Here is a 26,073-nt window from a genome sequence, read left to right on the forward strand (position 1 = left end):
ATCATCTTATAAAAGACCCTGTCCGGGGTCGAAACGCGTTGCTTTTTATGTTTCAATAAATGCATATATCTCTATTCATGGACGAGCGCCGTTATTGAGGGAACACCTTTTCCACATTCCTACCTATGCTTCGTTACCACTGAGACTGACATCACTCCGGGAAGTTCCTCGTGGCAGCTGTCCGGCCTTCCATTCATTCCAGACGCTACTGTAGGTGTTGTGCTCTAAGCGCAACACCTAAGGGTAAGGACCAATTTTTCTCTTCACCCTGTCTTACCCACCTAGACGGTCCTCACTAGGGGCGCACCTCTTGTTTCTTTTTTATCTCCATTTATTAGTGCGAACTATCCGTCAACATTTATATGAAATGAAACGCTATGGTAGGAGACACAGGAGGACCCCACTGCTGACACAGAGACATAAAATCAAGGCTACATTTTGGCAAAATGAACTTGAGTAAGCTAAAATCCTTCTGGGAAGACGTCTTGTGGACAGATGAGACCGAGATAGAGCTTTTTGGTAAATCAGATAATTCGACTGTTTACGAAAAACGGAATGAGGCCTACAAAGAAAAGAACACAGAACCTACAGTGAAATATGGTGGAGGTTGTGACAGATCCTAGAGTCACCCTACCTACTTGGATGGACTTTAGGACATCACTATTTGTACCCCTCAGTTGATGTTGTGCAGTGACATAAAGCTCAGTGTTTTCATACACTTTCTGCACACGGTCCACTTTCTGTGCACAATACACCTTTTGCACATGGTTCACATTTTGCAAACGGTCCACTTTTTGCACACGGTTCACCTTTTGTACAATGCACTAATTATACACATGCTTCTCCTTTTTGCACACAGTCCAACTTCTGCACACCTCCACCTTTTGCACTCAAGGCACTGTATAGGGAGTGCTAATCACCTTTATTGGATTATCTCCCAGACTCACTGTCACCTGTATTGTCTTTACTGACCCTTCCCCCTGTGATGTCCTTCCTATAAAAGAAGACACTTGTTCCACAATAAAGGGTTCTGATTTTATACCTGAAGACAGGTGTTGCCTGGTTCTTTGGGTACAAGGATGCAATAATCTCTAGCCCTGCCTGGGGATATTGCCTGTGATATGCTGGGGCTTGTCATCGGGAAGGAGAAGTCCCTTTTGGCGGAGTCAGTCCGTCACAATTGGTGGCAGCGGTGGGATCTGACTTCTCCAGGATCGACACTGAGACCAGCCCAGCTGGCGGAGATACAGCCGCTGGCTTGACCCCGGTCTCAGCAACTTACCCTGGCGAGGAAGAGCCTGTAAGGATGGAGGATTTTCGAAGAGAGGTGCAATGGTCCTTACACAGCTGACGCAACTCCGTATAGCGAAGCTGCAGTATGTCATGGAAGAGATGAACATGCAAGAGAGAGCCTTAATTTGCTTGCAGATTTGGGAAGTTGTTCTTGAGGAGTCGGTGAGAAGCCGAGCACAAGTCCTGCCCACCCCAGAACAGTGCTTCAGGGAACAGGTCCACTTGCGGCTTCGCTACCTCAGACAGCAACGCACGGGCAGTGAAATGGTTGAGTTGCACAGATTGGTGCAGAAAGAAATGGAGCTCGAGGCTCCTTACCGTGCTCTGTACTGGTGGGCAAGCTGCAGGCAGTCGGAGCCAAACACAGACTGTTCTCCGGAAGGGACAGACTTCGGCTGGCCTGGTCTATTGTGGAATGCATTCGAGGAGCGGTACGACTTTGGCCGTACCGAAGCATACAGACTCTGGGACATCCAGGACAAGTGGAGAGAGATGCTGCCGCAGTCGGAGGTGCCAGACATGGAACCGGATCTATCTTGGCTGACGTATCAGGAATGGTACCTCGAGGAAGACTACCTGTCCTTGTTTGAGGGGGATTTCTACGGTCACGAGCCATGTACAGCAGAGGAAATCAGCACAGATGAGACAGCTGGTCTCTATCTTCCCCTTCCCCTGGATTGCACACCGGACCGCGACGCTCTAGCAGTATCCGGTCAGGACACCAGGGTGGAAGTGCCGGCATTAGGGCGGAGTTCTGCTACACTCTGTCCAGCATCAGACACCAGTGCCAGCTCTACAGCTACAGAGTGGTCAGTGATCCCTGTACCAGTCCACCCTGGATCGCAGGCAGTTGGCCTGGATCCACAGAGACTGTTTAACAGCACAAGAGAAAGCACAGACGGTGCGGCTCCCCAGATGGAGAATTTTACGCCGGGAGATGGATCGGTCAGCTCATCCCCCAGCGCAAGAGGTTGCAACCGGATGAGGTGGCAGTTGACCTCCCTCTCCACGTACTGAGCACAGCCCCAGCTGAAGCGCCGGCTTCAGGGCAGAGTCATACTATACTCTGCTCAACAACGAATACTGCAGCTACAGAGGGAACCGTGATCCCCACACTGGTAGAGCCGGGATCGCAGGCAGTCGGCCTGGATCCCCAGCGGCTGTTTAACGGTACTGATGAAAGCACAGTTGGTGCAGCTTCCCCGCTGCAGAATTCCATATTGGGAGATGGAGTGGTCGGTTTACATCCCCAGCGCCAGACAATGCAAACAGAGGATAAGGTAGTCGACCTTCCTCTACACCTAGTGATCACTTCTCCGGCGGAAGTTCCAGCATTAGGGCAGAGTTTTGCTACAATCTGCCGAGCACTGAAGACTGCCGGCAGGTCTGCAGTTACAGATGGGACTGTGGTCACTGCATCGGTCCAGTCAGGATCCCAGACGGTTGACCCGGATCCCCAACGGCTGTGGAACAGTACAGGGGCTGGCACAGTCGGTGCGGCTCCTCAGTGGCAGATATTGCAACAGAGTGAGGAAGCAGTTGGCCCCCTGCCCCTTCAACTGGTGACAGATGGAGTTTCCCTTTGGGAAATGTTGCTTGGGAGGGGTTCGGAAGCTAGCCTCCTTCACACAGACACAGACTGGCCGGGGAGGGGAGAAAAAGCAGAATTTTTTTTTTTAGGGGAGCCCCAGTAAGCTTCATACAGGGTTTGTTGGTATTGGATTACATTGTTGCCGCTGTCACCTGTATTGTCTTTACTGACCCTTCCCCCTGTGATGTCCTTCCTATAAAAGAAGACACTTGTTCCACAATAAAGGGTTCTGATCTTATACCTGAAGACAGGTGCCAAGCTGAAGGGAAGGACCTCTAAGGTTGTGTTCTCTGGAATACTTCCTGTGCCATGCGCATCGCAGGAAAGACAGCGGGAGCTTAGGGAGTTAAATGCATGGCTTAAGTCGTGGTGTGAGGGGGAAGGGTTTGGGTTTTTAGAGCACTGGGCTGACTTTTCATTGGGGTACAAACTCTACTCTACGGATAATTTGCACCTGAATGGAAGGGGGTCTTCTGTGCTGGGGGAGAGAATCCTGGAAGGGGTGGCTGAGTATTTAAACTAGGTGAGTGGGGGGAGGATAATAAAGCAAAGAAAGCAGACAGTGGGATGGATAGGTTAGAGAGGGGTCAGGACATAATGGCGGGTGGAGAGGAGTCCTGTGGGGGGAGGTTAAGAACAGTGGATAAGGAGATTCATGCGTTACAAACCAGCTGTAAAAATAAATGTAGCCCGAAAAATTGTAATCCCAATAATTCAAAAAATTCCATTAGCCCCAATAACTCAATAACTACAATAAGCCCCATTAACTCAAAAAATACCGTTAGCCCCAATAACTTAAATAACAACGTTAGACGCAATAACGCAAAAATCCCATTAGCCCCAATAACTTAAATAATAACGTTAGACCCAATAACTCAAAAAATCCCATTAGTGAGACTATATGTGTAAAACTTAATGGAAATGTAAAGTGTATGTTCACAAATGCCAGAAGCCTAGCAAATAAAATGGGGGAGCTTGAGGCCTTGATACTGGAGGAACATATTGATATAGTTGGGGTCACTGAGACATGGCTGGACTCCTCGCATGACTGGGCTGTCAATCTGCAGGGGTTTACATTGTTTCGCAAGGATAGAATGAACAGAAAAGGTGGTGGAGTCTGTCTGTATGTAAGAAGTGGTATGAAAGTCAGTGTGAACGATGCCATAGTGTGTGATGATTCTGAGGAGGTGGAATCACTGTGGGTAGAATTACAAAAGGAGGGAAATACTGAAAAAATAATATTTGGTGTAATCTACAGACCCCCTAATATCACTGAAGAGATAGAAGGTCGGCTGTATAAACAAATAGAGAGGGCCGCCCGGGCAGGTACAGTGGTAATAATGGGAGATTTTAACTATCCAGATATAGATTGGGGTCCGGGGTTGGCTAAAACTACAAAGGGGAGAAAATTCCTAAATTTATTGCAGGATAATTTTATGGGCCAGTTTGTGGAGGACCCAACAAGAAGTGATGCCTTGTTGGATCTGATCATTTCCAACAACGCAGAGCTGGTTGGTAATGTAACTGTGCGGGAAAACCTTGGTAATAGCGACCACAATATAGTTACTTTTGACTTAAAATGTAGAAAACAAAGACAGATGGGAAAAGCAAAAACATATAACTTTAAAAAGGCAAATTTCCCTGGGCTGAGAGCTGCACTACAGGACATAGACTGGGGGGAGGGGTTCTCAAATACTGATACAGAAGGGAAATGGGACATCTTTAAATCGACTCTAAATAACTATACAGCTAAATATATACCAAAGGGGAACAAATATAAACGATTAAAACTAAATCCTACATGGCTGACAAATGAGGTTAAAAGAGCAATAAACAACAAAAAAATAGCCTTCAAAAAATTCAAATCTGATGGGTCAGCTATAACATTTAAACAGTACAAGGAGCTTAATAAAATCTGTAAAAATGTAATAAAAACAGCAAAAATTCAAAATGAGAGACAGGTGGCCAAAGAAAGCAAAACTAATCCTAAATATTTTTTTAGATATATAAATACAAAAAAACCAAGGGCAGAGCATGTAGGACCCCTTAATAATGATAATGGGGAGGTTGTCACGTGCGATCAAGAGAAGGCGGAGCTACTGAATGGGTTCTTTAGTTCTGTATATACTAGGGAAGAAGGAGCTGACATTGGACAGGTCAGTGCTGGTAACACATCATATAATGTATTGAACTGGCTTAATGTAGAGATGGTACAAGGTAAGTTAAGTAAAGTAAATGTAAGCAAATCTCCAGGGCCGGATGGACTACACCCAAGAGTTCTTAGAGAGGTAAGTTCAGTAATATCTGTACCCTTGTTCATGATATTTAGAGATTCTCTGGTGTCTGGTATTGTGCCAAGGGACTGGCGCAAGGCTAATGTGGTACCAATCTTCAAGAAGGGCTCTAGGTCTTCGCCAGGCAATTATAGACCGGTAAGTCTAACGTGCATTGTGGGTAAATTGTTTGAAGGACTTATAAGGGATTACATACAGGAATACATAGGGGATAATAGTATTATAAGTGATAGCCAGCATGGGTTTACTAAGGATAGAAGTTGTCAAACCAATCTAATTTGCTTTTATGAAGAGGTGAGTAGAAGCCTTGACAGAGGAATGGCTGTGTATATAGAGGGGGGCTGTGTATATAGAGGGGCGCTGTGTATATAGAGGAGGGGCTGTGTATATAGAGGGGGGCTGTGTATATAGAGGAATGGCTGTGGATATAGTGTTTCTGGATTTTGCCAAAGCGTTTGATACTGTCCCTCACAGACATCTGACAGGTAAGTTAAGGTCCTTGGGCTTGGAAACTTTAGTTTGTAACTGGATTGAACACTGGCTCATGGATCGTACCCAGAGAGTGGTGGTAAATGATTCGTACTCTGATTGGTCCCCGGTTATTAGTGGTGTACCCCAAGGTTCAGTACTGGGCCCGCTGCTGTTTAATCTATTTATCAATGATATAGAGGATGGTATTAACAGCTCTGTATATAGAGGGGGGCTGTGTATATAGAGGGGGGCTGTGTATATATAGAGGATGGTATTAACAGCTCTGTTTCTATCTTTGCAGATGACACCAAGCTTTGTAGCACGGTACAGTCTATAGAGGATGTGTATAAGTTACAAGATGACTTGGATAGACTAAGTGTCTGGGCATCCACTTGGCAAATGAGGTTCAATGTGGATAAATGTAAAGTTATGCATCTGGGTACTAATAACCTGCATGCGTCGTATGTCTTAGGGGGGATTAAACTGGCAGAGTCACTGGTAGAGAAGGATCTGGGTGACTTGTAGATCACAGACTACAGAATAGCACAATGTCAGGCTGCTGCTTCCAAAGCCGGCAGGATATTGTCATGTATAAAAAGAGGCATGGACTCGAGGGGCAGGGACATAATACTCCCCCTTTATAAAGCATTGGTACGGCCTCACCTGGAATATGCTGTTCAGTTTTGGTCGCCTGTTCATAAAAGGGACACTGCGGAGTTGGAAATGGTGCAGAGACGCGCGACTAAACTAATATGGGGCATGGAACATCTTAGCTATGAGGAGCGATTAAAGGAGTTACAATTGTTTAGTCTTGAGAAGAGACGTTTAAGGGGGATATGATAAACGTATATAAGTATATAAATGGCCCATACAAAAAATATGGAGAAAAACTGTTCCAGGTTAAACCCCCCCAAAGGACGAGGGGGCACTCCCTCCGTCTGGAGAAGAAAAGGTTTAGTCTAAAGGGGCGGCACGCCTTCTTTACCGTGAGGACTGTGAATTTATGGAACGGTCTACCTCAGGAACTGGTCACAGCAGGAACAATTAACAGCTTTAAAGCAGGGTTAGATACATTCCTGGAACAAAATAACATTAATGCTTATGCAGAATTATAAAACTACATCCCTTTCCCTTATCCCCTTACATCCTTCCCTTCAATCCCCTGGTTGGACTTGATGGACGTATGTCTTTTTTCAACCATACTAACTATGTAACTATGTAACTATGTAAGGTGTTGCCTGGTTCTTTGGGTAGAAGGATGCAATAATCTCTAGTCCTGCCTGGGGATATTGCCTGTGATATGCTGGGGCTTGTTATCGGGAAGGAGAAGTCACTTTTGGCGGAGTCAGTCCGTCACAGTGGTCAATGATGTTTTGGGGTTGTTTTGCTGCCTCTGGCTGCCTTGAATGTGTACAAGACATCATGAAATCTGAAATTCATAAATCTAAAAACAACAAAAAGCAGAGCTCCTCATAGGACAGTACGTTGTAGACAATGTAAAAGTAGGTGAGTACAGGAATCACAGCCGTTTTAGTGGTCCTCTCACCTGGTACGGTAATTGACACAACCACACAAGCGCATGAAGATAGTGGTGCAGCCTCCCGTATCGGATCCAGCGATGAGCAGGCCGATTCAGAACAGAATATATGAATAAAGAGGAAAAATACCCGGTTCCACAGCGCAGTCCACAAATTCAATCATCATCTGATTGAATTTGTGGACTGCGCTGTGGAACCAGGTATTTTTCCTCTTTATTCATATATTCTATCATGAAATCTGAGGATTACCAATGGATTTTGGGTCGCACTGTACAGCCCAGTGTCAGAAAGCTGGGTTTGCATCCGAGATCTTGGGTCTTCCAGCAGGACAGTGACCCTAAACATACATCATAAAGCCCCAGAAATGGATGACAACAAAGCGCTGGAGAGTTCTGCAGTGGCAGCAATGAGTCCAGATCTAAATCCCATTGAACACCTGTGGAGAGATCTTAAAATTACTGTTGGGAAAAGGCGCCTTCCAATAAGAGAGACCTGGAGCAATTTGTAAAGGAAGAGTGGTCCAACATTCCGGCTGAGAGGTGTAAGAAGCTTATTGATGGTTATAGGAAGCCACTGATTTCAGTTATTTTTTCCAAAGGGTGTGCAACCAAATATTAAGTTAAGGGTGCCAATAATTTTGTCCAGCCCATTTTTGGAGTTTGGTGACATTATGTCCAATTTGCTATTTTTCCTCCCTTTTTTGGTTTAGTTCCAATACACACAAAGGGAATAAACATGTGTATAGCAAAACATGTGTTACTGTGATCCTTTTCTGTGAGAAATACTTCATCTTCTAGAAAAATTTCAGGGGTGCCAACATTTACGGCCATGACTGTATATTATATAAATATATATAAGTATGTATTACTGTTAACTATCCTATGTACATGGTTAATATATCGATGTGCTATCTGCATCATTTAGTGCTCTGAATTGGCTTCTCTCGTGTGAGTTCTTTCTTATTTAAAGGAAAACTGTCAGCGGTACTGCGCGGCGGATCAGGGAGTGGTAAGGATCAAACTGATCAGCGCCCCTCGCACTACCAGCCAGTACCACTGGTTAGTGCGGGGGGAGAAAGCTGACAGTTTTCCTTTAACAAGACTTGATTTCTGAGAAAAACATTTCCCACATTCTGATCATGAAAATGGCTTCTCCCCGTGTGAGTTCTTTGATGTTGAACAAGACCTGATTTCTCAGTCAATCAAAGAAAGACTACACCCCACACTGTATGGTACTTGCACACCCAAATAATAACTCAAGTGCCATGAAAAAATGACATGCTTTATTAAAAGGTAACCATTACATACAAAACATCTAAACACAATTAAAAGTTCCCTAAACAAGGGACCCCACAGGCAAACACTGGAGGAGGCCAGACGCTCTCCCTCCTGGAGCACGGCAGATGTAACAGAATACAAAAAAACTAATGACATTGCTGTCAAACAATAATATATGTATGACCCCTAGCAACCTTGTACCTATATTCAGGATTATGTAATATCCAAAGAACAATAATAAAGTGACCAGTGCCTAGGTATAAGCTACTAGAGTACGCACAGATTCCATCCTATAAGACAAGAAAACCTGGATGAAGATCAGTCAGTGCAGTGCGGTAGGTACAAAAAAAAATCAGCGCGCACTCCACATGAACCCACGCGTTTCGTTGCTCACGGCAACTTCCTCAGGGAAGTGATGTCCTAGCAGAATAACCCACCTTTTGTATGTGTGTAGATGAGTTGCAGCTGAAGAACCGATGCACAGACCATCCCCCCCCCTCACGCATAACACGTGTATCAATGTCTTCCGGTGCATGCGTTTAGTTCCTGTTAGGTCACATGACATCAACTCTGGTCAGTACCTCAAAATACCCTTAAACAAGTTTATTATCCTCCTGGAAATAGTGTATAAATAATGCTTCAACCTTACAACACCGTAACCATTACCCACAGTGAAAATTATAAATAGTAAAGTAGATCGCACAATGTCACGTGACCGCGCGTAGGTCCACCCATGATTTAGTCATAGATGCCGTGATCACTCTGTGCTGGTCATTATCTGGCCAGTCTTATTAAGGATGTCACTACAGCGCATGCGCCTTGTGTTACCACGGGCGCAAGCACATATATCTCACAGTTGATCCTTCGCGCATGCGCTCCAAAGGACAACAGGCGCAAGCGCACGCGCAAATAGTATGTGTTACTATTCCAGCCGAATACAATATACGCTTGCGCTCAAAGAGATCGCGGCCATCTCTGTTAGGGGAAAAGTTGTACTCAATGTAAGTATATACAATCAAAGTATGAGTTGAACGAATATAAGTACCTTAAACACACATACACCCCCAAATCCTAGTATAATACAATTAATACTTAAGTACTGCATCCATACATAACAATAAATAACCACCATAATAATCACTCCATAAATTCCATTATATTAAATAAGTGCATGCATATAAAACGTGCATATATAAAAAGGTATATATATAACCATACCACAAAAATCATTCAAAGAATGACATCCTAAACAACTACATTATAGTCAACAAGAGCGTAAATATAAACGTGTACATGTGGAAACCTATTCTGTACTAAAACCACAGGATCATTTATGTACAACTTTTTATAATTAACATTATACATATAATCACAATGGTTCTTGTAGATACCAGGGAGGCAACTAAATATTTTAGAATATTTATCGGTTGCTAAAGGATATTATTCTACTACAGGGGATAGATGGCTCCTCAAATGTAGGTGCCTAGAAAATCATATGATCTATATACAATGTAAAATCAAGAATGTCGTATAAATAAAAAAGAAAATACATGACATCAATTTTGTTAATATTTATAAAAGGATTGCTGGCCAGAGGTTGCTATAAACTGAAATGTCTGACACCCCTCAAATTGGAACATTGATATAGTACGGTTTACATTCTGTTTGCACCCCATACATTGATTATACCAGCTGAGCCCCCTACATATACACAACTGATTTCTCAGTTTAACATTTTCCACATTCTGAATATCAAAATAGCTTCTCTCCTTTGTGAGTTCTTTCATGTGTAACAAGATGTGATTGCTGAGTAAAACATATTCTACATTCTGAGCATGAAAAGGGCTTCTCTCCTGTGTGAGTTCTTTGATGTTTAACAAGACCTGATTTCTCAGCATAACATTTTCCACATTCTGAACATGAAAATGGCTTCTCACCTTTGTGACTTCTTTGATGTTTAACAAGATGTGATTGCTGAGTAAAACATTTCCCACATTCTGCACATGAAAATGGCTTCTCCCCTGTGTGAGATCTTTCATGTTTAACAAGATTAGATCTCTCAGTAAAACATTTTCCACACACTGCGCATGAAAACGGCTTCTCCCCTGTGTGAGTTCTTTGATGATTGACAAGATTTGATTTCTCAGTAAAACATTTTCCACACTCTGCACATGAAAAAGGCTTCTCCCCTGTATGAGTTCTTTGATGATTAACAAGACTTGATTTCTCAGTAAAACATTTCCCACACTCTGCACATGAAAATCGTTTCTCCCCTGTGTGAGTTCGTTTATGTTTAACAAGACTTGATTTCTCAGTAAAACATTTTCCACACACTGCACATGAAAATGGCTTCTCCCCTGTATGAGTTCTTTGATGATTAACAAGATTTGATTTCTTAGTAAAACATTTCCCACACTCAGCACATGAAAATGGCTTCTCCCCTGTGTGAGTTCTTTGATGATTAAAAAGACTTGATTTGTCAGTAAAACATTTCCCACATTCTGCACATGAAAATGGCTTCTCCCCTGTGTGAGTTCTTTGATGATTAACAAGAATTGATTTCTCAGTAAAACATTTTCCACACTCTGCACATAAAAATGGCTCCTCCCCTGTGTGAGTTCTTTGATGTTGAACAAGACTTGATTTAAAAGTAAAACATTTCCCACATTCTGAACATGAAAATGGCTTCTCTCCTGTGTGAGTTCTTTGATGTACAACAAGACCTGATTTAAAAGGAAAAAATTTACCACATTCTGAGCATGAATATGATTTCTTTCCTGTATGAGCTTGTTGATGTCCAACACCCCTTCTGTGACCTTTCTGTGATGACTGAGAAGACAGGACCTGTATATAAGGATGAGATGACAGATCTTGTCTGTGAAGGGCTGAGGGTGTATCTGGGATAATGGAATGTTCTTCATATGTATCTTGTGTGATATCATCATCTGCTTTATAATCTGAAGATATAAGATTCTCCTCTGATCTCCTGCTACAAGAATCTGCAGAGAATAACACAGATTTTATTATCAGTATTAACACCTGAACCCCTTGGGGACCAGGCCAATTTTGACCCTAAGGATCAGGCCATTTTTTGCAAATCTGACCACTGTCACTTTAATTATTAATAACTCTGGGGTGCTTTTACTTATGAATTTACTGTACAAAATAAAAAGTAAAACACTACATATACACATACCACTACACATTTAACCCCCTCCCCTCCCCCCCCCCCCCCCCCAATAAAAATGAGAAACGTCTGTTACGGCACGGTTTCTAAAACGGAGCCTCGAGCTGTTGCAAAACAACAACTCCCAGTGTTGCCGGACAGCCATTGACTGGAAGTTTTGCAACAGCTGGAGGCACCCTGTTTTGGAAACACTGCCGTAGGGTAAATTTGGTATCTGAGGCAAGTCTAATTCTTGCATCCGGGTCCGTCCCTATGCAAAAGCCATGTCGTATTTCAAGGCAACAGTTTAGGGCCACATATGGGGTATTTCCGTACTCTGGAGAAATTGCCGAAAACATTTATGGGAGCTTTTTCTCCTTTTACCCCTTATGAAAAGGTAAAGTTGGGGTCTACTCCAGCATGTTATTGTAAAAATGTTTTATTTTTTTACACTAACATGCTGGTGTTGCCCCATACTTTTCATTTTCACAAGAAGGAAAAAAAGACCCCCAAAATTTGTAACGCAATTTCTCCTGAGTACGGAAATACCCCATATGTGGACGTAAAATGCTCTGCGGGCGCACAACAATGCTCAGGAGTGAGTGCGCCATGTACAGTTGAGGTGATTTGCACAGGGGTGGCTGATCGTTACAGCGGTTCTGACATAAATGCAAAAAAACCACCTACATGTGAACCCATTTTGGAAACTACACCCCTCAAGGAACGAACGTAACAAGGGGTATAGGGAGCCTTAACGCCCCACAGGTGTTAGAAGAATTTTTGTTAAAGTTGGACGTGAAAATGAAAAGGTTTTATTTTTTTCATTAAAATGCTGGTGTTATCCCAAATTTTTCATTTTAACAAGGGGTAATAGGAAAAAAGCAACAGCAGTTGAGCCAGTCAAGCAGCCCTATAGTAAAGAAGAAAGTTAGGGACGTAAAGACCGCCCACACTCTTTTGATAGTACATGAGGGAACGGGGAATTCAAGGACGAAGATCTCGCCAGGTGAATCGAAAAACATCCGCTTGTAAGGCTTTCAACTCCGCCATACAGACTAGAATAGGCAGCGTGTGGCACAGATACAGAAGTTTAGGTAAGACCACCATCTTAACAGAATGGAGGCGACTCAACCATGAAATGTGAGGTAGATTTCATCTGGCGAGATCATCTCGGATATATTTAAAGAGAGGAGGCTAATTAAGCCTATATAGAGAAGAAAGAGAGGCAGGAGGTGAGATGCCTAGATAAGGAAGACGAGAAGAAGAGGGACGGATAGAAAAGTTAAGGTGGAGCAGGTTAGAGACAGAGGTAGGAGTGTTACAGAACAGGATCTCCGACTTGTTCCTATTGACTACTAGGCCTGAGACGGCAGAAAAACAGTCTAGGAGAGCAAACAGGTTAGGGAGAGAGATTAGGGGGTTGGGTAGTGTAAGTAAAAGGTCATCGGCAAAAAGACTGACCTTATAAGTGGACCCAGTAACAGATACACCCGAGACCTCCTGAGAGGAGCGAAGGAGATTCGCCAGTGGCTCCATGGCCAATGCAAATAAAACCATTGATAAGGGACACCCCTGGCGAGTCCCCCTCTCTATAGGAATCGGGGTAGGAGATGGGGAGGGAAGCTTACGATATGCTAATGTGGAAGAGTATAAGGAATGTAAGGCCATGATAAAAGGCGCCAAACAAATAACGCTATGAAAGTGAGTCAAAGGCCTTTTCTGTATCGAGGCTTAACAGGGGGGTGGATGTAACGGAAGCCCAGTTGATAATGTCTAAAACCTTTTGTATATTGACGGGGGTTTGGAGGCCGGGGATAAACCCCACCTGGTTGTTATGAATGAGGCGTGGAAGGAGAGAATTCAACCTGCTGGCCAAAATAGAAGTCAAAATCTTCGTATCTAAATTAATAAGGGAGATCGGGCAGTAATTAGAGGAGAGGATCTTTGTTAGGCTTAGGGATGACTACAATAGAAGCGTGAAGGAATTCCGGGGGTAGAGGGGCACCAGAAAGAAGTTTATTACAGAGGTAGGTGAGGTGGGTGTCACGATTCGGCTAGCTGGTTGTGGATCCTCTGTGTCAGCGAGGGATTGGCGTGGACCGTGCCGGTGGACCGGTTCTAAGATGCTACTGGTATTCACCAGAGCCCGCCACAAAGCGGGATGGTCTTGCTGCGGCGGTAGCAACCAGGTCGTATCCACTAGCAACGGCTCAACCTCGCTGACTGCTGAGAAGGCGTGGGACAGAAGGACTAGGCAGAGGCAAGGTCAGACGTAGCAGAAGGTCGGGGCAGGCGGCAAGGTTCGTAGTCAATATGGCAATTGCAGGAGGTCAGGAACACAGTATGGACAAACACAGTAATAGCTTTCTCAAGGCACTAAGGCAACCAGATCCGGCGAGGGAGTGCAGGGGAAGTGAGGTATAAGTAGGGAGTGCACAGGTGCAAGCTAATCAAGGTGATTGGGCCAGGCACCATCATTGGTGCACTGGCCCTTTAAATCTCAGAGCGCTGGCGCGCGCGCCCTAGAGAGCGGAGCCGCGCGCGCCAGAGCATGACAGCCGGGGACCGGGACAGGTAAGTGACCTGGGATGCGATTCGCGGGCGGGCGCGAATCGCATCCCCGCCGGCCATGTCAGTGCAGCGCTCCCGGTCAGCGGGTCTGACCGGGGCGCTGCAGGGAGAGAAACGCCGCGAGCGCTTCGGGGAGGAGCAGGGACCCGGAGCGCTCGGCGTAACAGTACCCCCCCCTTAGGTCTCCCCCTCTTTTTGTCGGGATGTCGCTCCACAGAGGACGAGGACATCGGGAGCGACTGTAGAGTCTCCCTCCGGGGGACAGCGAAGTCCTGGGTATGCCCATGCATGGCAGACAGTCCAGAAGGAGTGGGAATGGGGAGGGGGGGCAGAGGGTGAGGCTTGACACGGGGAAGAGTGTCACCAGGACGGGGACTATGAGGGGGCACGGCACAGTCCTGACAGGCCTTGGGGAGACCAGGCACAGGAGGGGACACTGAGGACCGACAGACGGGGCTGGGAGCAGACGTGAGGCACTCCTTGCGGCAAGCAGGACCCCAATTCTTGATCTCCCCGGTGGTCCAGTCAAGGGTGGGAGAATGGTGCTGGAGCCATGGCAGACCAAGGAGGATTTCAGAGGTACAGCCGGGCAAAACCAAAAATTCAATTTCCTCGAGATGCGGTCCAATGTTCATAAGCAGGGGCACTGTGCGATAACGCACAGTGCAATGCAGCTTGACCCCGTTGACCGAAGAAATATAGAGCGGCTTGATGAGACGGGTCACCGGGATGCAGTACGTATCAAGCAAAGAGGCCAGAAAAAATTTTCCAGAAGAACCAGAGTCCAAGACGGCCACAGCAGAGAAGGAGGAGTTGGCAGAAGGAGAAATCCGTACGGGCACAGAGAGAGATGGAGAAGCAGACTCCGTACCCAGAGACGCCAGGCCCACATGAGCAGGTTGCGTGCGTGCATTTTCCAGACGTGGAGGACGAATAGGGCAATTCACCAAGAAATGTTCGGTACTAGCGCAGTACAGACATAGATTTTTATCCCTACGGCGAGACCTCTCTTCAATAGTCAGGCGAGACCGATCTACTTGCATAGGCTCCTCGGCGGGAGGCACAGGGGTAGATTGCAAGGGATACCAAGAGAGAGGTGCCCAGGGATTAAGGTCTTTTTCCTGGCGGAGTTCCTGGTGTCTTTCCGAAAAACGCATGTCAATGCGGGTGGCCAAATGGATAAGTTCATGCAGGTTGGCAGGAATCTCTCGTGCGGCCAGCACATCTTTGATGTTACTGGATAGGCCTTTTTTAAAGTTCGCGCAGAGAGCCTCGTTGTTCCAAGATAATTCGGAAGCGAGAGTACGAAATCGGATGGCGTACTCGCCTACTGAAGAATTACCCTGGACCAGGTTCAGCAGGGCAGTCTCGGCAGAAGAAGCTCGGGCTGGTTCCTCGAAGACACTGCGAACCTCAGAGAAGAAGGAGTGTACAGAGGCGGTGACAGGGTCATCGCAGTCCCAGAGCGGTGTGGCCCAAGACAAAGCCTTCCCAGACAGGAGACTGACCACGAAAGCCACCTTCGACCGTTCTGTAGGAAATTGGTCCGACAACATCTCCAAATGTAGGGAACATTGTGACAGAAAACCACGGCAGAGTCTAGAGTTCCCATCAAATTTGTCCGGCAGGGACAAGCGGAGGTTAGGAGCGGCCGCTCGCTGCGGAGGAGGTGCAGGAGCCGGCGGAGGAGAAGGTTGTTGCTGTTGCAGCTGCTGTAGCTGTGACTGAAGTTGCTGTAGCTGTGGCTGAAGTTGCTGAAGCTGTGACTGAAGTTGCTGTGTCATGGTGGTCAAGTACGACAACTGGTGGGGGGCGTGGCTTGGCGGTTGAGATGAGCGGTCGCATGGAGTAAGTGCTCCCGCTCAGGACCTGCAATTTCATTATCCTGGACTGAATCCTGGAGACTTTGACCCCACGAACCCGACTGAGGACCCGTACTATGCCTCCTCAACCGGATCAAGCTAAACAAAAAGACCGCACGGCGGTCGAGAAGCTCAGAGATTATGCCCGTGCTGAAAAACAAGATGGCGCTGGACAGGCTGGAGCGCGCTCTGCAGCAGTAGGGGTGAAGGGCCTGCCGCCTGATCTCCCAGACTCTCCTGAACCGACTCTGCGGGAGGTTAGTGACACCCTTCTCATGGCCATACAGACCTGTAGGACATCTCTTACCGGCAAATTGGAGGAGGTAAGGGTGGACGTAGGCCTCCTGCGTCAGGACATGCAGACTCTCCGTGAGCGGGTCACAGAGACGGAGTCCCGTATCTCAACACTGGAGGATTCTGTGCAGCCCTTGCCCTCCTCCCTCCGGGAGGTGCAGGAGCAATTGGAGGGCGCCCGGCAGAAAAATGATGATTTAGAGAACCGGCTGCGCCGGAATAACATCAGGGTGATTGGCCTACCTGAGCGGGCGGAGGGCCAGAACCCTGGGGCCTTTATTGAAACCTGGATTAAGGAACTCTTCCCGGACGCTCAGTTTTCAGCGGCCTATGCTGTGGAGAGGGCACATAGAGTTCCTGCTAGGCCGCCGGTTCCTGGGGCACCCCCGCGCCCGCTATTGGCGCGCTTTCTCAACTGTAACGACAGAGACATGATTCTCCGTTCTGCTAGACGACTCACTGAGATCAAGGTGCACAATGCTAAGGTATCCATTTTCCCTGATTTCTCATCTGACCTGCAGCGCAAGAGGGCCTCCTTCACATCGGTGAAGGCTCGGCTGAGGGAGCGTGGTGTGCCCTATTCTATGGCTTACCCTGCACGCCTCCGGGTGGTAGACGGAGATCGAGCCATCTTTTTCTCCTCCCCGGGCGAGGCGGACGACTGGCTGCGCGGGAGGCGCTGATCCGGGCCCTCCCGTTATGGACTTGTGACCTGCTATCTTGCACTCGGACTGGGATGGCTCTGGGGGCCCTTTTCTTCTATTTCTTCTCCCTCCTCATGAATGGCTGCAGCTCAGGACCTCTAGACCACGGAACAGGTACTGTGCCCCTTTCCCATACCTGGATGCCCCCTTCCCAACTGGTCCCCTGGACTTCCACCTTTTCCCCCAGGCCCTGTTGATATATTCCACCCCCCCCCCTCCTGATCCATGGGACTGGTCTTTGTGGCAGACCTATGTTACCATCTGACCGCCTGATTGTACCGTGGACTATGCTCTGGGCACCATGTCGGACGCTCTGCTGCGCCTTTGCTAGGTTCCAGCTCCCTGACACTCTGGCATGTCCGCTCAGGGGCATGCAGTGAATTTTGTTCGGGACTACCTTTATAACCCATACCGTGGATAATATCAGGATGTCGGTGCCGAAATGTTTTTGTTTTTATTTTTCTGTGTCTTATCTCCCTGGACTCTCCACCCTACGCAATATACAAGTCCCCTCTGATAGCTGCTGGTCGGGATGTACCCTGGCATATTTGCTCTCACCTACACCGTCCCCCCCTTCTTCCTTCCCCCCCCCTCCTCCCTCCCCCCCCCCCCCTCTTCCCTTCCCCCTTTTCCCCCCCCCTCCTCCCTCCCTTTTCCCCACACCTCCCTTCCTTTTATTGGGCTCTCCTACCCCTTTCCCAATCCATGTCCGCCTTTCCCTTCCTTTTCTCTTCCTTTCCTTCCTTCCCCCCCTCTCCCCCCGCATATGTGCAATTTGACTTGTATATATTCTTGTGCCCTTCCCCGAGCGGGATTTCATGCTACTTTATCTTTTATTCGTCTGCTTTCTCCCAATGGCCTCTGGCTCCTCTTCTCCTTTCCCCCCTTTTTTTTAGGCCTTCCCAGCTGCCCTTGCCCTTCCTCCCTTAGCCATTCTTCATTCTAAATCTCTCCCTCGTCTCTCTTATCTTCATCTCTGATACGTCCTGTCTGGTGTGTGGCTGTTGTATGTGTATGCCCGTGCAATGCTCTACTATGGCGAGTCTTAGAGTGATGTCATGGAACGTTAGGGGTGTGCGTACACCGCGCAAGCGTGCCCTGATATTTGCACATATTAGAAGACACCGCCCTCATATAGTTACTCTTCAGGAGACCCATTTAACGCCTGATAGAGCCCACCTTTTGTCTAGGCCTTGGGTCCAATGGTCTCATCATTCCTTCCATTCGTCCTACTCTAGAGGGGTTTCAATATTGGTTAGTAGATTGGTGAGATGGGATCCAGTTGCGGTCCGTAGGGATCCTCAGGGTCGTTACATCTTTGTGCATGCTTACTTGAACAATGTCCCGTATGTGTTTCTTTTCATCTATAATCCTCCCCCTGCCTCTATGGAAATATTGCATAAGGCTGTCACTTTTGCTGCTGCATATCCCTCAGCACGGGTCCTCTGTATGGGCGATTTTAATATGGTGTTGGACCCCACACTGGACCGTCATAGCGCTAGAGGTACTGTCCTGGCTACTGGCGGGGATTCCCTTTCCTCATTTCTGGGGGAGGTGGGGTGGGTGGACATATTCCGTGAAAGGTTCCCACACACTAGGCAGTACTCATGTCACACATTGGGGCGTCATGCGCTGTCCAGAATCGACCTGGCGTGTGGTAACTCGCTACTTATGTCTCAGGTCACCGCGATCTCCTACGAGCCGCGTGCTATATCTGACCATTCTCCCCTATTGCTTGATGTCTCCATGGTCGGTTCTGGCACACCGCGTAGATGGAAGATTCACCCCTTTTGGTTGGATCAGATTGGCCCTAATGATAGAATCCCTGATCAACTTCAAGTATTTCTTGAGGCTAATACGCCCGAGGGGTCCCCGGCACTGGTGTGGGAAACGTTGAAAGCCTATCTGAGGGGGTGCTTACGCTCTACTATTTCATTCATCAAGAGATCTACAGTTAGGAGGGAGGAGGAATTGGCTCAGAGTTGTGCACAATTGGAGGCTCGTTATGTGGCGGACCCGTCGGAGGCTAATGAGATCTTGTGGCTACGGGAGGGGCGACAATATATGTTGCACCTCCACGAAAAGGCCAATAGGAAATTATTCTTCACCAAACTGTTTTATTTTGAGCATGGAAACCAATCTAGTAAGTTACTGGCTCATATAGTCAGACAAAACTCCTCTGTTGCTCCTATTCTTAAACTCCGGGCCTCGGATGGGTCCGTCATGTTGGGTAACGATGAGCTGTTACAATGTTTCTCTACATTTTATTCTACTTTATATACTTCGCAGGTGCAGTATAGTGTTGCTGAGTTGGCTGCCTACCTGGACGGCATTGATTTTCCTAAATTATCGGCTGAAGATAGGGACTTTTTAGATGCTCCTCTCACTTTATTGGAGCTGCAAGAAGCTTTGGCAGACATGGCCAGGGGTAAGTCTCCGGGCCCTGACGGCCTCCCTTTGGAGGTTTACTTGAAGTACAGTGACGTACTCCTGCCTCCTCTGCTAGCTATGTATGACAGAGCCTTTACTGATGGGGTCCTGCCTGATTCCTTATATGAGGCGACGATTGTTGTCCTCCTAAAGCCTGATAAAGACCCTATGGAGTGCGGTTCCTACAGGCCTATCTCCTTATTGAACCTTGATTATAAACTACTAACTAAAGCCCTGGCCAATAGACTGAATCGGGTTGTATTGTCGCTTGTGCATCATGACCAATCCGGTTTTATGCCAGGCAAATCCACTTCGGATAATATCCGTCGTGTCCAAACTGCCGTCCAGGTGGGTGGTGTTATGGGAGGGGACTGGGCCGTGGCGTCACTTGATGCAGCTAAGGCCTTTGACTCGATTGAGTGGGGATACCTCTTAGAAGTGCTTTGTAGGTTTGGCTTTGGTCACAATTTTAGGTCCTGGGTCTCCCTCCTCTACAGGTGTCCGCGGGCCCAGGTCCTGGTGAATGGTGTGTGTTCTCCCCTATTTCACCTAGGCCGTGGTACGCGTCAGGGGTGCCCCCTGTCCCCGCTTCTGTTTGCGGTGGCGGTGGAGCCCCTTGCTTTGCGTATACGTCAGGATCCTGGTTTCCGGGGCATGTCTGTGGGAGGTAGGGAGGACCGCATAGGCCTTTATGCCGATGACATGGTTCTCTTTGTGTCCGACCCCACTACAATGATCCCCTATGCGATCGACCTGATGGATCGTTTCGGATTTTTTTCGGGACTGTTCATTAATTGGTCCAAATCGGCGGTCATGCCTCTACTGCCTAGAGCGTGGCCCCCGACGTTGGGTGGTCTCCCGGTTGTCACTACATTTAAATATTTGGGGGTGTATATCAATAGGGATCCCATGCTGGATCTTGAGGTCAATGTTCTCTCCCTCCTGCCCTACATTAAATCTAAGTTTAGGATATGGGCCCAGCTGCCACTGTCCGTCTCTGGACGTATTAATCTTATCAAACTTATTATTCTCCCCAAATGCTTGTATACCCTAGAACATGCTTCTGTTCCTGTCCCTAAATCCTTTTTTGATTCTGTACATTCCCTTCTGTCTCCGTTTATTTGGGGACCTAGCAGACCTAAGATTAGTCTCACCACTCTCCAACGTCCCAAGCTGGAGGCGGGTATGTCCCTTCCTGATTTTTATTTGTACTACCTGGCAGGGCAGTTGAGATATATTAGACATTGGGTTCTGGGAGACTCCATGCCCGACTCTGAACAATGCTTGGATAGGTTCGTCCCCTCAGTGTCTCCCCGGATGCTCTTAGAAAGCCCTACTCTAGGGGGTCGTGCTTACCTACCTTCACATAAGCTGTCTGTAAAAGTATGGCGGGCCGCTAAATCAGTATATGGATATGCTGATATCCCGTCTGATACCCCTCTATGGCACAACCCCTTTCTCATCCATGTGGGTGAGACTCTAGACTCTGTTTTTTGGATGAATGCTGGTGTGCTCACTCTGGGCGATGTGTATAGGGATAATGTTTTGTGTTCCTTCGAGCAATTGCAATCAGAATATGATTTACCCCGACACTGCTTCTTTAAATACCTACAGCTCCGTCATGCATTGTCAACACAGTTCCCTGCTGGACATGCACCCATATCGGCATTCCCTCTTATTGGTGTTTTAAAATCGCAGGGTCCTAGGGGACTGGTGTCCATCCTATATACGCACCTCATTCAGGCCAAGAACTCCCGTTCCCGGTTGCCGGCTATCCGACACTGGGAATCTCATATTCCCAATTTGACTAAAGATGATTGGGAGGAGATGCTTTCCTCACATATGGTGGTGTCTCCTTCTGCTAATAATAAACTGATTCAATTAAATATTATACATTATAGTTACATCACCCCCGTTCGTTTGCATAGAATGGGTCGTTCTGACTCGGACGCCTGCCATCGATGTGGTGCGGCTAAAGCTGATTTCTGGCATCTTATCTGGGCTTGCCCTGATATAAGATCCTTCTGGCAGGATGTCCTTGGTCTTCTTGCCACAATTATCCAACCTTCCCCGGGGTGTGACCCTCTGATTTGTTTATTTGGAGTTTTGGATGAGGAAGTGTGGCCACATTATGTGCGCACTTTACTGCGAGAATCCTTATTTTTTGCTAGGAAGGCGATTGCCCTCAAATGGATGGACCCCGGCCCGCCTTCCCTGTCTCAGTGGAAAGCTTTGGTTAATGCTATGATACCCTTCTCCCATCTTGTTTATAAGAATAGAAAATGCCCTGGTAAATTTCTTTCTGTGTGGGGTCCCTGGTGCTCCTCACCATTGACCCAATGTTCATACTCTGCATCCCCTGAGGGGACTTAAGGTCATGTCTGCCCTTCCCTTTCTAGATGTGGTTGTATGTACCCCTTTGATTTATGTGTGTTAAGATGTTGTGCTGGATGTGTGTGCTCCCTCCCCTCTGTGGACGCATGGGTCTGCTTTAACATTAACATTAGAAACGCTATGCTTGGCACTCGTGACTAGATGTGGCAATATCTGCTGAATTCTACACTACGGCCTCTATTCAATATTATTTTGCCGATTTTATATTACATACCATCCCCCTTTTCTTCTCTTTTCCTTTTTTTTCGTTCACCTTGTTCACCCTCTTTTTGTGTTAAGGTTACTCAACTGGTTGTTCTTGGTTTCCCTCAGATTGTGCCCTCACTGCACTGATTAATGCCGGATCTTCATATGATATTATGTCGTTTACATCCTGCTTACTTGTATATGTTCTCAGTGCCTTTTTTTTTTTAATTGTATACTCCGCTTTATACCATTTTGCTCTGTGAGGCGATTTGTCTGATGTTTGTTTAATCTTCAATAAAACGTATTTAAAAAAAAGTACGACAACTGGTTTTCTTGTTGGGCGATCAGTCGGGATTTCTGGGCGACCAGCGTGGATATATCAGCGATACTGGGCAGCGGCACGTCAGCGGGATCCATGGCCGGATCTACTGTCACGATTCGGCTAGCTGGTTGTGGATCCTCTGTGTCAGCGAGGGATTGGCGTGGACCGTGCCGGTGGACCGGTTCTAAGATGCTACTGGTATTCACCAGAGCCCGCCGCAAAGCGGGATGGTCTTGCTGCGGCGGTAGCAACCAGGTCGTATCCACTAGCAACGGCTCAACCTCGCTGACTGCTGAGAAGGCGTGGGACAGAAGGACTAGGCAGAGGCAAGGTCAGACGTAGCAGAAGGTCGGGGCAGGCGGCAAGGTTCGTAGTCAATATGGCAATAGCAGGAGGTCAGGAACACAGTATGGACAAACACAGTAATAGCTTTCTCAAGGCACTAAGGCAACAAGATCCGGCGAGGGAGTGCAGGGGAAGTGAGGTATAAGTAGGGAGTGCACAGGTGCAAGCTAATCAAGGTGATTGGGCCAGGCACCATCATCGGTGCACTGGCCCTTTAAGTCTCAGAGCGCTGGCGCGCGCGCGCCCTAGAGAGCGGAGCCGCACGCGCCAGAGCATGACAGCCGGGGACCGGGACAGGTAAGTGACCTGGGATGCGATTCGCGGGCGGGCGCGTCCCGCTATGCGAATCGCATCCCCGCCGGCCATGTCAGTGCAGCGCTCCCGGTCAGCGGGTCTGACCGGGGCGCTGCAGGGAGAGAAACGCCGCGAGCGCTTCGGGGAGGAGCAGGGACCCGGAGCGCTCAGCGTAACAGTGGGGAATAAGAAGGGCACTACATTTTTTTAAATGCAAGGCAGAAAAGCCGTCTGAGCCTGGAGCTTTGCCTAGTTTCAAGCGGGAGAGCCTGGTCAACGTCTTCAGAAGAGATAAGATTTAGAGAATCCCTATCCGAGGAAGAGAGAAAAGGAAGAGAGATAGAGTGGAGAAAGGCATCTATAGAGGACAGAGAAGGGCTGGAGAACGCTCCTTATAGAGAGCAGAATAAAAAGTGTGAAAGACCTCATGTATCCGAGAAGGGTGAGAGGTCGGGACTCAGAATTTAAGGTGAATGCTATAAACCTTATTGAGCCACAGAAAAGGAATATGACAGAAGGATGACACTGAAGTGGGGAGAGGAGAAGGTGGTGGATACAGGAAAAGTAAAAAAACCCTGACCATAGCAAGAAGAAAAACAGAAAACCAAAGACAAACATAACCAACAGAGAAGAACATCACTGAGAGACCACAGGGTGGCATACAGGGGAGGCCCCAAGGGCAAAAAAAGCCCCCCCCCCCCCCCCCCCCGTGTCCTACAACACCCCACACTTGAGGGCAACATGGTAATCCAACCTGCCAGGGCACCTTTAACGAGAGGAGAAGGAGAAAAATGGCAAGAGAAATCTATATATATATATATATATATATATATATATATATATATATATCTCGCAATGAGCATAATGGAGAAGGAGCAAGCCCCCAGCAAAGAAAAATAAAATAACGAGAAAAACCCAGCTTAGAGTAACAGCAGGAGCTGGGGATAATAGCAGTGACCATGAAAAAAGGGCACTGCGCTAACAGTGTCCAGCACTAGAAAAATCTGCCAAAAATGGTGAAAAAAGGAGAATCAAACAGGTCGCGGTGACATTCAGTCAACAAAAAGAATAACAGGAACCGGTCCAGGCAGGGACCATAGGTGTAGATCTAATCATTCCGGTTTCTGGGGGTGAGTACGGTGTCGTTTAAGAGGAGTCCACAGAGTGCCAGAGTCTCTTGAGTTTGGGCTGACGAGCAGGTAGAGGAGCCTGATCTTCAAACAGTATATTTTCCCGGTGAAGGGCTTTGGAAGGAGTGCACACAGTGTAGGAATTAGATTTAATCTGGAACTGAAGGCTAAAAGGGAAACCCCCAGCGGTAGCATACTTGCGCTTTTTGGAGAGCAAGAGTAGCTGGTCGGATGTTTCGCCTGTGCTCCAGGATGGATGGAACGAGGTCGACATAGAGATGTACAGAAGGTGGAAGTCCCGGCAAGGGAGAAACATTCCGTGCCGCTTGTAGAAGCTTGTCCCGAATCTCCGGGTAGTCCCAGCGCTCTATGGATGTGATCCATGCGGAGGAGGGAAGGGTCAGACTGGGGAAGCAAGCTTGAAATAGGGCCATGACCGCAACCTATTCTCGAGGTCCTCTATTTTCAGTTCTAGGAGGTCCAACCGGTCTGCGTGCTCATTCATAGATTGACAGTCAGAGTCCAGGGCCTCCGCTATATCATCAGTGCGCAGCTCCAGGTCAGAGACGCGCTGGCCCAGCTCACTTACTTGTTTGCTAAAATCAGTAACAGCTTTGGCAAGTTCAGTCGGGAACATGTGCTGTATAGAGCGGAACAAATCAGCTAGGTTAAGCAGTCCCTCAGGTGTCAGCAGTGCAGAAACAGAGCATGCAAAGAGGTCGGCGCCATCTTGGATCTCACGCTTGATCTGAAAATGTCCGGAATTGTTTGGGATAGAGAGCGTTGCAAGGTGCCAGGACGGGTCTCATCCTGCTTTGCCATCTGATAAACAGATACGTGGGGGTTTGGAACCGATCAATCGGCACCATTTAAGGCTGAAGCCCGGCAGGAGGCGCAGAGCTCACAGGGAACACGTCCTCACCAGCAAGTCGTGCACATGCGCCGTAATAGCATAATTTTTTAAGCAGTTATGAAAATCATGGCAAAAATGCAATGTAAGAACACCGCCTTAAGGGAGGTGTATAGCTACTATATATCTTGATCCCATAGATAGCAGCAGCAGTACACAGATAGAGCTGGAGGGGAGGTGTATAACTACTATATTTCCTGATCCCATAGAGATAGCAGCAGTGTACAGATAGAGCTGGGAGAATAATCTGATATGTGATGATATTATCCTGTAGTTCGTAGGAAGTCAGCTGACCTAGGACTGACCACTTCCCCTGACACATTAAACACTGATTTTCTGTGGGTCAGACTTATCATCACATGAATCAGTTACAGTAATTAACCAAGAAAGAAGGGCATAATTAAGAATATTAATTTTTTTGAAAGAAAGTCATAATTTTTTAAGTATTGTTTAAATTGTACTGACCTAAGAATCAAATTAGCAAAATTATATTTTCTTTTCAGTTTCACCTCACAAAATTTGTTTTCCAGTTTTACAGAATATTTTATGGAAAATGAAGAAATGAAGGATGTCCGTAGATCTGGCAAAAAAACATGTCTATTAACAGGTGAGGAGAAAAAAATAACAAAATCCAAAAATGGAAATTGTCTGCAAAATTGGGTTAAAATATAAAAAAAAATACAAGAATAAACTACAGCAGAAACCAGATCAAACACACAGCCAGGGGTCAGGAACCAAAGCTGGTACTCAGGGATAGCCATAGTCAGGACACTCAAAAGTCACAGCCAGGATTAGGAACCAGAGTGGATGTCAGCCAGGCCAGGGTTATAAATGGAATCACAATCAGGAACAACAGTAATGTGCTTGGAGATCAGACTGCCTCTGCCCTTATGTGGTCATTGAACTGTTGCTGTTAAATAGCCAGGACCCAGCAGGGAAGGGGCTGGCTAATTGAAAGGTAGCCAGGGAAATAAGTAGCTGCTCATTAATATCAGCAAAAA

General features: G+C 47.1%; 2 protein-coding genes across 4 annotated transcripts in view; one reads left to right on the forward strand and one right to left on the reverse strand.

The window, feature by feature from the left end:
• The window catches only part of LOC130298204 (oocyte zinc finger protein XlCOF7.1-like), a 177,118-nt gene that overhangs the window by 72,241 nt on the left and 78,804 nt on the right, over positions 1–26,073 (forward strand). The window lies entirely within an intron of this gene.
• The window catches only part of LOC130297612 (oocyte zinc finger protein XlCOF22-like), a 36,081-nt gene continuing 18,467 nt past the window's right edge, over positions 8,460–26,073 (reverse strand). For all 3 annotated transcript variants that reach the window (XM_056550299.1, XM_056550283.1, XM_056550290.1), the window contains exon 7: positions 8,460–11,463. In XM_056550299.1, coding sequence (XP_056406274.1) covers positions 10,217–11,463 — 1,247 coding nt within the window. In that variant the 3' untranslated portion in view covers positions 8,460–10,216. The remainder of the gene's footprint in view (positions 11,464–26,073) is intronic.

This window comes from Hyla sarda, chromosome 1, assembly GCF_029499605.1.
Source record: "Hyla sarda isolate aHylSar1 chromosome 1, aHylSar1.hap1, whole genome shotgun sequence".
Lineage (NCBI taxonomy): Eukaryota > Metazoa > Chordata > Amphibia > Anura > Hylidae > Hyla > Hyla sarda.